Source organism: Patella vulgata, chromosome 4 (assembly GCF_932274485.2).
Source record: "Patella vulgata chromosome 4, xgPatVulg1.2, whole genome shotgun sequence".
Lineage (NCBI taxonomy): Eukaryota > Metazoa > Mollusca > Gastropoda > Patellidae > Patella > Patella vulgata.
In genome coordinates, this window is record NC_065882.2 from 78,240,432 (window position 1) to 78,253,524 (window position 13,093).

A 13,093-nucleotide genomic window follows, 5' to 3' on the forward strand; every position below is an offset into this window, starting at 1 on the left:
GTTAAAGAAAGGTTGGTGGTGGGAGTTGGCCTATAGCAGTGCTTCTCAACCTTTTGTCGGTGATTCCCTCTTTCCTCCCCTTCCCAACAACTTGGTAAAAAAAAGATGTTACATAATACATTTTCCAATCGTTGTATTTCACATGAATTATTATATAACTATTAGTATGTTCAACTCAATGGGATCCTTGCGATTGTTGCTGTCTAACCAGGACCTCGATGTCGGGATGCAGTTTGTTTGTTTTGAGCCGTAAATTGCCGGGATGACGTTACGTCCAGACTCCATCGTTCTTGGTTAAAATATCAGTTACAGTACTGAAATGGCACTACACTATATAAGATAACGGGAACGAATGCAAGAGTGTCCGAGCTTGATTGCCCAGATTTGGGTACTGTTCCATAACGTGAACTGCCGCTGAGCCCGTCAACTAGCAGACGAACTCTAAATTCTCGCCCCACCCCCACCAACCCCGCATACTCCCCAAGGCCCCGCCCAGAGCGGATCCCGGGGCTTCTCAGCGAATTTAGGCCCTGAAACTTTATAAGCTTCATTAGTCACGGTGCAGAACAGTAGGACGTTAAGCCCCCTTTCATTTCATTTCATTTAATAGTTAAACTGTATAATAAGAATGGAAAGAAATATCTTTAGAATCATTTAAAGATACTTCGTTATTTTTTACAATTTATACGTGTATTTTTTTATAGGTGATAGGACGACCTTATATGCCACCATATTGGTCATTAGGATTTCAACTCTGTCGCTATGGTTACAACCATATTGATAATATTACCAAAGCAGTAGAAAATACCAAAAAATACAACATACCACTCGTAAGTTCAAAGCTTTAAAAAGATTTAATAAAATGTATTACGGTAATGGTGAGCAATATCTCCTGGCATAATCGTGTAAGTGAGACATGTGTGTTGTTTTGCAAGACCAAAACTCCACCCATAAACTATTGCAGGAACCTAGTACGTCGGCATGTACGTAAAATAAACCTTATGAGTTAAAAGTCGTCGAAGAGTAGGCGTCAACGCTCCTGTCCATAGGACAATGTTTCTGTATATCCATCTACATTAGCCTGAACCGTAGGACGTTAAATCCTATTTTATTTCATTATGGCTATCAATATTACATAATAAAGAATAGGGCTGTATATATTACATGATGAACTGTAAGGCTATATGTATATTACAACGTGTACAATATGGCTATCAATATTACATGATGTGCAATAGGGCTATATATATTACATGGTGTACTGTAAGGCTATATTATGTATATTACAGGATGTACACTATGGCTGTTTATTTTACATGATGTAACGTATAGCTGTTTATATTACACGGTGTACAATATTGTTGTATATTACACGGTGTACAATATGGCTGTTTATATTACATGATGTACAATATGGATATTACACGATGTACGATATGACTATCTATATTACTTGGTGTACGATATGACTATATTACAGGGTATACGATATGTCTATAATACATAATGTACAATATGGCTATTTATATTATAGGATGTACAATATGCAGATATTGATCATATGGATGAAAGGAAAGATTTTACTGTAGATGACGTAAACTTTAAAGGATTAAATGATTATTTTAATACACTAAGGAATGGTGGGATGCATACTATTATTATTTTGGTAATTATAACATTTTTACACTGAAAACAATCTGCTAAAATATTTGATGAATTAAGTCAACACTGTGCGTTCTTAAATGAATTCCGCCAGTTACAGCTTTGCAATGGTTTCCGAACTGGAAGAATCCTGATACAATTCAAACTGATTAAAACACAGATCCTATTTCGTTTCGGTTTTTATAGTTCAAAATTTCGTTTCACTTGTCTTTACTACACTAGGATCTGGAAGAGTTGTTGTCATTGACGTGTTCTGGATGGTGTGAGGGTTTAGCCAATGAAACGGTCTGTTACAGCGAGCTTTTGGCGTGTGGTGCACGGAATTGTGTGTAATCCACTAGAAACATCATTACTGATTGGTTAATCAAATGTCTGACGTCATGGGGTCAAAAGCCACTCGTTTGACCACTGACGCGACCTATCACTACAACCGGCCAGACTTTCATGTAGCTTAGGCCATCGAAAGTATAAAAAACGAAACGAAATATGCATCTGTAGTTTAATTAGATTGGATACAATTAGTACGGTTGTATTATCATGAGTTCGGAATTTTATAGCAAACATATAACACACTTAAGGTAACACCATTGGCTATTTAAACTTTCAAACTAAGGTTCATCTAGAATCTCCAAGTCCCTGATCCACTTTGTTGGGGCCAAAAACTCATGTCAAATCTTAATTTCGAAAATAAGCCACTTTGTGAAAGATGGCCAGTGCCTTTAATATTGTCTGATTGGAATCTTTCAGGACCCGTGTTTAATAACCAATGAAACTAATTATGAACCATATGAAAGGATGAAAGAGGTTGATGGTAATATTAAATGGTCGAATGATACCACCTCTCTTCCTGCTAATAGCTCGGACGAGACAGGAGCTATACTTGGCTTTGTAAGTAGGCAGAAGTATTTCTGGACATGTTTTCAGAGGCGTGGGTGGGGCGGTTATAGCATAATCAACTCATTCGTCAAGTGTCAATGTATTTACTTCAAATGGGTCTGTTTCTTACGTCTATTTTCCATCAGAATGGAATCTCGACCTCTAACGAATTTCCAGCAGGGATTCCCGTGTTTGTGGTGAAGGACGGATACCATGGCAAGTTCTTCGGATGACACGAAAAATGGAGGCTTATTGTATACCAAAAGCAGCACGTTGACGATCTTCTGGTAGATTAAAATAAGAGCGCCATTGTCAGGCCAAAGCGCACTGCATGGCGTATGCCCTTCATCATTAGCCTGGTTAGTGGACGAAAGTTAATCTCCATTTCATTTCAGCTTAATGATTTAATCGGAACGAAATGAACATCAACGACCCTCTAAATGTTACACAAGAGTATATCTGTGTAGAAACATGATTAAGTACACACCACTGCTACGATAGGTGAAACCTATTACATGCGGCCATAATATGTTTTATTATGTTACACGTTTCAGGTTTGGCCAAAAGGGAAGGTAGTGTTTCCCGATTACTTTAAGAATTCCACACGTGAAGTTTGGAAAGAGCTGATAAAAATACATTATAATACAACTATGCAATTTGATGGTCTGTGGGTGGTAAGTCTTTCTATATAACATCATGTATGACGACAAAACCATATTATTTGGTTTAGAATATTTGCGAACGTTAATGAAACATTAAGACTTTTCACGGTTTACAAAAAATGGCCTCGATGGCGTGATTGAGGATAAACGTTTTGTATAACCACACCAGCCATTTTGCTATTGTCTGCTTTTATATCCCCATAGCCACGGTGACACAGTGAATATGACATCGCCTCACTAGTTAGGAGGCCCTGTGTTTTCCCGGGAAAGTTTAAAGGGATTTTACAGCAAAAGCAATTTGCTCAATGATGAGGGCTGGCAAGGAATGACACCTAGTCGTGCTAATGGAGAGCACTCTGAAAAAAAAACGACAGTAGCCTTAATGATTGTAGCGCCTCAGTCAATGTCCCTTATAGCACACTGTATGGTGTGTTTCCATCTTTACTAACCCGATTGGTGGAGAATAGTAAGACGTCAAACTATTGTTATAGTGATAACAGATATCTATTTCGTACATATAGGATATATTTACATCGGAACATAATATTAAACAGCTACATAAATTAAACACCAACACGGTACGTTAATATAGTATATGTCTATATTTCAACCAATTCGCCCTTCTGCCTCGGCAGCGGCTGAACTCGGATGAGCCCATTCGTTGGTCTCTGCTCCTACCCCTCCCCCGCTCGTCTCTCTGTCAGCAGACTTCGGTTATATAGCATTCGATAAGAAAATGGATAAGCGTCATGATCATATATGGAATTGCCTATTTATCACGTTATGGGATTCATATTCAGAGAGAGAGAGAGAGAGAGAGAGAGAAAGAGAGAGAGAGAGAGAAAGAGAGAGAGAGAGAGAAAGAAAGAGGCCTAACATCCACTCGACTCAGGCTAGGTCATTTCGGGACTAACATATGGTTCAATTTTTATTTCAGTAATTCGCTTGCGCGTATGGGTTATGAAGTGGGAGGAAACATGCGGACCCAGAGAAAACCCACGAGGTTGGATATGCGGCCCTAATCGTCACGTACAACAGGGGAATCGAAACCACGCCAGTTGACTCAATGACAAACTTTATGGTACAGCGTGCTGGCGCTAACCATTCAGCCAACCCACCCCCAGAGTTGAAAAGTCAATATCTTATACTATCAAACCCAGATGGGGGTCAATAAGTTCTATGCACCTAAATGATCGTTCAGTTTGATATAGAACCTTTTTTCACATTCCATCTCATTCGTTTTTTGCTTTTATATCGATGGCTCGTTATATTTATGAAGGATATGAACGAACCTGCAAACTTTGGAACCAATGAAGAGAAACCATGGAACTGGCCAAAAGATGCTAGACCTTATTGGAGTTTAAAATGTCCGACAAGTAAATGGGATGACCCACCGTACAGAACAAGTAAGTTATCTGAACAAAACAAATCCCCAGCACTCGTCGGCAAAATCTTACAGAACAAGTAAGTATTCTGAACAAAACCAATCCCCAAAACCCATCCCCAAGTAAGTAATGTCTTCACCCAACGACTCACAGGACATGTAAGTATTATGAACAAAAACTCCACTCAAAACCTTACAGACTAAGTAAGTACTCTACACAAAGCTCTATCCAAAACCTTACAGAATACTGTAAATAAGTACTCTACAGCTCTATCCAAAGCCTTACATAATAAGTATGTACTCTGAACAAAGTTCTACCCAAAACCTTACAGGGCAACTAAGTACTCTGTACAAAGCTCTACCCAAAGTCCTACAGAATAAGTAAGTACTCTGTACAAAGCGCTACTCAAAGCCTTACAGAATAAGTACGTAAACTCCTAGGCAAACTCCTTTCTCCAAAATCTTTTTTATTCTTCAAATCGGTATATAGATAAAGAAAGATTAGGTCCATAAAACTGGAGTGATCGTTTAGCGAAGTCTTCCCAAAGGAAGTAGGTTTTGTTTCTGAGCCATATATCTTCCTTCACTAGAGTACATTGTTATAATATATATTTTGTAGAAGCAGCATATAAACACGATAATAAAGATCGTGCAGAAAGAATATCAAGTAAAACAATATGTCTATCGACTGTCCAGGGTGAGAACGGTGAATACAGACATTATGATGTACATAGTTTATATGGCTGGAGTCAAACATTACCTACACTAGAGTAAGTTATTAATGTTGACTGTGTCCACTAGATCCAACGAATATCCCCGTAAAGTTGCAATTTCATATTTTTAAGTTATATTTTTAAAATTTATTAAAATAAAGCCTTAAAATAGATGGTATCTATAAACAGTCCTACCTTGTTAAAGAATAATCCTATTTATCCTATAATTTACAATTGCCAGTTGAGAAATTGGCAAAAATATCATTTTTAACTTCAAATTCAAACGTTTGACGATAGCTATTCCATGAGGGGAATAGAAAAACAAGGGATGTAATTGTGTTACTATTTCTGGGGTCAAAGGATTTTTAAGAGGGAGAATAATGCCTATGATCGTATAATAGTGAGTTGACAACCTATTCAGCAAAAGACATAGAAATAATTATGTTTTGACTTTCTTAGAAAATATGAAATTATCGCTTTAAGATAGGTTCACACTTGACTGCCTACAACCCCTTACGTATATCTATACTAATATTTGTGACTGTCGTTTGTTTATGTTTGTTTGTTTGTCTGTTCAGAGGTGACTGCTACACTAGGGCTAACACAGAGCTGAAATTTAGAGTAAAATAGGCCTGGCGGTGATTGCATACCACTTCCAGTTTCGGAGTTCTAACCCCCGGGCGAAGTCGAGCAATCTTTTAGTTATTATTAATTCGAAAATCTATTTTAGGAAAGTTGTAGCTTTCTCAGCCCATATATGACTTGCATTTAGTTTTTATTGCATCCATTGTTGTTAATTACAAAACGTGGATAACGAATCTATAGTAGCCTTTATTGGTTTGGGCATAATTAGGTTACGTTCGCCTATCCCGATGGAAGATCCAATTTCTGAAGATCCAAGTCTAATTTTAGGGGAAAAAATTTGGGCCTACCCATAACGAAGCCTTGTCTAGGTACACAACATTGTTATTTTATGTTTTAGCTTACAAGAAAGTTTATCGGTTAAATATAATTTTATAATGAATAATGACAAATCGCCGACAAGTAAACTTTTTATCAGATAATTGCAATTCTATGCAGATAACAGTTACTGTACCTGTCCAACTAAATAAAACTCTCTGCTCTGTGGGCACCCACATTGTGTTGGCATTAAATTTAGAGTAAGATATGAAATATGGTGGTGAAGGCATGATGCAGTGTGTCGGGGGGGGGGGGTGATTCTGCCTTGAGAGCGGCGCTACGGCCTACTCTTATTGTAATATCCAACTGTCCGAGAATCTTTAATGTGCCGCCTGTGATATACACGGGATCTTGATCCCCCCGCCCCCACTCACGACAACACTGAACATAGTGTATACGAAATTTGGTTTATAAAACATACAGAAAATACTCCATAAAATGTAATTACATTTACCTGTTTTTATTATTTCTATTTTAGAGGGTAGAGATCAACTACCGGTAAATGTGACATGATTACTGAATATTTACTGATATGTATCTGTTACATATATTTTTATTATTTCTATTTTAGAGGATTGAGATCAGCTACCGGTAAACGTGGTATGGTTATCTCGAGGTCGACATATCCAGGTAGTGGACGATATTCTGGTCATTGGTTAGGTGATAACGGTAGCGGCTGGAGAGACATGGCAGAATCTATTATTGGTAATAATAGTGATTCTTAATTTTATGGGAATATAATTCATTTTTATTTATTGTTCTAATGTGCTTATATCATTTTTCACAAAATGTAATAGCGCCGAAGATCAGCAATCTTTACTTGAGTAGAGGCGCTCTATAAATGTATTATAGAATTCAGCAAAAGTGATATCTTACACTATCTATAAGATCACTATATTATGTTTAGAATTATTATTTATTTTCAGCAACAATGAAATCATAAACTATCATATAAAGAGGCTTTAACACTTTCAACAAGAAAATAATTATGATTAGTTTTATTTAACATTATATTCAAAACATCCCCAAACTCACCTAATGTTTGAAAATACAAACCCTGGTGTACTTGTAGCAAAACCTGAAGCACATGCATGAGCTGAACTCCCTGAAAACTATAATGAGTAATGAATCGCCTCAGCGATAGATTGATAGTTCTGTATTACAGTTTGCATATTGTATAGAAAAATCACGATAAATTGAAACATTTTAACAGTTGGCGAAGATTTTCTAAAGCCCTATTTTAAATATACAATTGTATTTAGAAATTACTAGGAGTGGGATTGTCGTTGATAATTTATTTGGATATATATACGTTGTTTTTATTTTTAGGTATGCTTGAATTTAACTTGTTTGGCATCCCATATGTAAGTACTTTTAATAATAACGCTGAAAACGTCATTTAAGAACAACGCTGATAGAGTCTTTTAAGAATAACACTGAAAACATCCTTTAACACTAATGCTGAAAATGTCTTTTAAGAATAACACTGAAAAATACCTTAAGAATAGCACTGAAAACACCATTTAAGAATAAAGATTGAAGCGTCTTTTGCCAAATGTCTTCTAGGAATAAAGCTGAATACGTCTTTTTGCCAAGAAAATACGTTGCTCACCTAAATATTGATGAATTAAACTGCCGAATATCTTTGAATAACTTTGCCCCATTTTATCATTTTATTTTTATTTATTGAACCTGTCACCAGATCGGGGCTGATATATGTGGATTCTGGGGTAATGTTGACAAAGAACTCTGTAAAAGATGGATGCAGCTCGGTGCCTTTTATACATTTAGTAGAAACCATAATGGAATAAGAAATATTGTAAGTATAAATAAAATAAAACCAAGTACGAACAATCCAACTTTCTTGAAGTGTCGCAGTAACTACAATCTGTTCAAATACAGATCAGTATTTCGTTTCGTTTTATTATACAACCTTCGATAAAAAGCGAAACTTAATAGGATCTGTGTTTTAATAAGACTGCAATAGCTAATGAGTTTCAATATATAAGTATTGCAATGTCTAAATATTCCATAGAACAAAAACAAAATCGCATTTATAATCTCAGTAGTTTGACGAGCCATACATATTTTTGTGAAATAAAGGGACATAATGTTTTAAATAGAAATAGGTAAATCATAAATCGCGAGCTTGTTGTTCATGGATGTCTCAAGAAGATTTTCCTCACTTTAATTCTAAATCTAACTTTTCTATTATTTCTATTAAATATATAGCCACAAGATCCGGGATCACTTGGTGATGACGTTGCACATGCATCTAAGGTTGCCATAGAAACACGATATTGGTTTTTACCCTATCTATATACATTGTTCCATGAAGCTCACACACAGGGTAATACGGTTATACGACCATTACATCACGAGTAAGTTATTTACATCGTTTTTCTCTTCCCCTCATTTTATTTTCTACAATCAGAAACCTACGGAACTAGGGCCGTATTTAGCGGGGATGCAGGGGGTACATTGCCCCCCCCCCCGAAAAATAAGGCTCCCCGTGAAATTGCGCCCCACCCAATCCCAAAAAACAAAAAATATTTGACAATCTTTCAATTATGCTCTTAAGGCACTGATCAGTCGATCGGTTTTAAGGGCGCCCACTACCAAATTGGTTCGTTTGCCGTGATCCAAACTTTCTTATATCACATACGTTGGGGCTATGGCGCCCCACCACTCTGCTGCATCCCCACTTTTAAAATCCTACATACGGCCCTGTACGGAACCCCCTTTTAATGACAAAAAGAAGACTCACAATTAGAAGGATATCGAAGAAATGAATCTAAAATCTTGACCACAATTCACACAGCTACAAGATTTTGCTGGTAGAGGTCTTTTAGCCTAATGTATTTAATATCCTTAATATTTTAGATTTAGAAATGATGCTATGGCGCTTGGAATTGATAAACAGTTTCTTTGGGGACCGGCACTTCTTATATCACCTATATTAGAACAGGTATTTCATTTATCCCTTGGAGCAGTCAATAATGAAAATGCAATGGGATTTAACGTCCTACGCTTCTGCCCCCCCCCCCCAACGATAATGAAGACAGGCATCTCAATACAGTGTGCTATTACGGAGAATTTGACCGGAACCCTTATTTCGAATTCCAAATGTTAAGAGTTCTTTTACGTGCACGTCAGTATACGGGACCATCCGAACGACTAGACAGTCCTTGCCAGGTTTTTCGTCTTGCACCGCTACAATGGGTAACCCTAACGACCAACACCGGGGAGCAAATCAATACTAGAACAGCCCTGATATACAAATTATGGAATACGATTTTCCTCTATAACTTCATGTTTTATCATTGGATAACATGTAGAAGTAGAGGTATAACACAACACAACTTTATTAAATGAAATGAAATGAGTTTAACATCGTACTGTTCTGCTCCGAACTGGCCTAATGAAGACGTACATACGCCATACAGTGTGCAATGAGGGGAATTATGCCCGGACAGCGGCACTATGGCCTAATCTTATATCGAATTCCAACTGTCAAGGGATCTTTTACGTGCACGCCAATGTGTACACGGGACCTCGTTTTTTTTGTATCATCCGAACGACTAGACAGTTGTCCTTGTCAGGCCCTCCGTCCTGCTTCACTAACAAGGGGGAACCACGACGGAAAATCTGGATGAACTTTCTCGGCCAATGCAGGGATCGAACACCCGACCTCCAGGCTAGCGAGCCAGCGTCTTACCGACTTAGCCATCGTGCCTCCCCCCTCACACACACACACAGTGTCTCCATAAAGTTTTCTATAAACTACGGTTATATTAATCACATTTTGTATTTACAATGTCCTCGTATCACGTATCCATTGATTACACGTATTACTTGTCAGTCCAAGCTTTATAATTTCGAACCCATGAAATTTCAATCGAGAGTGCAGTGTCAGCTAGATACCTTACGTAAACTACTATAAATTGGACCTGTATGTTCGAAGAAATAACCATACTCTATTTTATCTATTAGGGACAAACTACGTTGAAGTATTTTCTACCACAAGGAATATGGTACAACTATTATGATGTAAGCATTCAATACTTACTAATATATCACTTTTTATTTTATGATCAGTAGTGGAATACCGCGTTTTATCAGTGAAATAAAAGTGTTATTCCACTGGCTAGTTGTTTTTACCTAAAATGATTGTAAAATCATAACATAAATAGAACATTTGTCGTTTTGTCGTGAATAACATATTTTATTTCATCTCTAAGCAAGAAAACGTTTATATTTTCACTCATGCTACGCATTCGTGAAAGTATAAGTTTTCTTGCTTCTCGATGAAATAAAATATGTTATTCACTCTAAAACGACAAATATCCTCTATATATATTGTCTTTAATGCATAAATAACAACTACCAAATTGGGAGCTGATTTGTTAAGATTGTCAAAACATTGTGAACAAATTGTAATGTTGAATGTTTCAACATTCCATTTCATTGGTATGTTAGTTTAATATAATGTTTTACATTACAAACTTCAGTCAACACAATTGGGGGAGCTGAACGGTTTTGGGTTTTATTATTCACCTATAAATGAAACATAACTCGACAATCATACATCAATGTGTCATAAATGTATTAATTTAGGGTCAACCAGAAAATGGTCCAGAATATCGCAACATGGCAGTCGAACCCGATTCGCCCATCCCGCTACATACACGAGGAGGGCACATTCTTCCATTACAACAACCGGCTAATAATACACATTACAGGTAAAATCGAATATATTTTGTTACTATATAGCCTTAACATAAACAAAAGAAGAGTTTTCAATGCCCTTAAATATACTTCACCATAAAATGCTGCATACCTCCCTGCCATCTGAAATGTCGAATGTCATCTGACATTTTCGGTGTTTGATGTTTTTTACATTGTATGAAATAAAATATTTTTCTCAAATACTCTTCAAAAAAAGTAGGGGATATTGAAATGCAAATACCTATGTAGGCTGTGATATGATAAATAGTCATGGACACTTGACATGCTTTAAGAGTATGTTCACAGATGAAGAACTTATCGCCCAAACAGAACCACTGAGCTGCACCTTCGACACGCAATAGCGCCATACATATGGGAGGTGTTCGTTGTCAAATTTGACACTTCAAGGAAGGGTTGATGAAAACTGCCGCTTGCTGGTTTATCCTATCCATATTTGCTTTCTTATCGGTTCTTGCATAGGATTTACTGTTTAGCGTATCTTTGCTTTTAGTGTGTTACGTTTCATTTGATTGGGATACGTGTTCGTCGACGTAAACTTCAACTGACAACACTGCAACAGGAGTGGGTCAGATGGCCCCAAATAGTTATTGGACGGTTGATTAGGAGCATGCCACGACGAATTGCTGAATGTCTTCGGATTGGTGGAGCAATTACTCATTATTAAGACAAAAATCAAAAACGTCCATTTTCACTTTTATATTATGTTCGTAAGAATAAAAATCGAAATACTTACCTGCCTCCTGAGATGTAGAATTCCCTCTGTGATTTTCGATGTTTAGGATGTTTTGTACATTGTATGAAATAGAATATTGTTTTAAGTTATAGCCATAAGATGTTTTGTTTCTACTATTTGGCCTCTAGAATGCACCACATATTTTTTTACTGATTAATGTTCTGTCCATTGTATGATAAATTACTAAACCGTTTTATATTACAGTCGTAAGAATAGTTTTAAGGTATTAGTAGCATTGAGTGATATGGATACAAACAACGGTCAAGCTAGTGGTCAACTCTTCTGGGATGACGGTGAATCAATAGGTAAACTATATATGTGTATATGTGTTGGGTTAACTCATGTTAATATATCTGAGAGAGAGAGAGGGGGAGAGAGAGAGAGAGAGAGAGAGAGAGAGAGAGAGAGGGTGACGTCCACTCGACACAAATTTGTTCATTTCGGGTTTAACATGTGGTTCAATTTTATTTCAATAATTCGCTCGCGCGTACGATTCTTTATCTGTGGGAAAACCCGGGAGGTTGGACAATGACAGACCTTATGATCTAAGGTGATGCCGTTGCAAGCGTTAGACCATTAAGCCACCCAACCCCATCTGTCATAGTAATGTGTCGGGTTATATTGCCCTCTACTTTAAAACACATTACCGTACGTTTGACCATTCAAGTATTATTACCATATACTGTATTTTAAGGATATAATTTCTAGATTGTTTGAAGCAAACTGCCATTTTAACTTTCTTTTCTTTTTCAGATGCGTACGAATCGGGAAATTATTATTTATCCAAATTCATATCAGAAGAGGTGATATCATTTTCTTATTATAAAATATATGCAAAGACCTGTAAAATATCCGTAGTTATATTATGATCTCATATGCAGCCATAAGTATTACTCCCACACTGAGCAAATAATCGACAAATTCACATCATGTTCGCATATATTATCAAATTATTTATTGTTATTCAATTTAGTAATTTGTCTGATTTCGTGTTTTCTTTTCTTCTCAGAAAACATTAAAAATGAAAGTAGAATATAACAGTGTTGCAGAGATCAGCAATCTTTATATAGATTCCATAGAAGTATGGGGTGTTGCCACTGACGTTCAAAGTGTCCGAGTGTTTTCATCCTCTAATCATCAGATACTGCAACATCATTATGATAAGGACAAAAAGGTATCCAACGTTATTTATAAAGAAATTAAATTAATTTCTGTGTGTGTATTATGAAAATAAAATTTTAATAACATCGACCCTGAAAACCACCAACTTGTTTTATATAGAAATTAACTTAATTTCTGGGCGCGTATTATGAAAATAAAATTTATCAACATCGGTCCTAAAGACCAATCACAC

The 13,093-nt window shown here is 36.6% G+C and overlaps 1 protein-coding gene across 1 annotated transcript in view; it reads left to right on the forward strand.

The window, feature by feature from the left end:
• LOC126819340 (maltase-glucoamylase) overlaps window positions 1-13,093 on the forward strand; it is a 65,842-nt gene that overhangs the window by 9,500 nt on the left and 43,249 nt on the right. The window contains exons 7-22 of the mRNA XM_050547320.2: window positions 705-830; window positions 1,535-1,666; window positions 2,410-2,550; window positions 3,093-3,212; window positions 4,480-4,606; window positions 5,204-5,354; window positions 6,829-6,962; window positions 7,587-7,621; window positions 7,960-8,076; window positions 8,490-8,638; window positions 9,141-9,225; window positions 10,251-10,307; window positions 10,875-10,999; window positions 11,944-12,044; window positions 12,493-12,542; window positions 12,749-12,913. Coding sequence (XP_050403277.1) covers window positions 705-830; window positions 1,535-1,666; window positions 2,410-2,550; window positions 3,093-3,212; window positions 4,480-4,606; window positions 5,204-5,354; window positions 6,829-6,962; window positions 7,587-7,621; window positions 7,960-8,076; window positions 8,490-8,638; window positions 9,141-9,225; window positions 10,251-10,307; window positions 10,875-10,999; window positions 11,944-12,044; window positions 12,493-12,542; window positions 12,749-12,913 — 1,815 coding nt within the window. The remainder of the gene's footprint in view (window positions 1-704; window positions 831-1,534; window positions 1,667-2,409; window positions 2,551-3,092; window positions 3,213-4,479; window positions 4,607-5,203; window positions 5,355-6,828; window positions 6,963-7,586; window positions 7,622-7,959; window positions 8,077-8,489; window positions 8,639-9,140; window positions 9,226-10,250; window positions 10,308-10,874; window positions 11,000-11,943; window positions 12,045-12,492; window positions 12,543-12,748; window positions 12,914-13,093) is intronic.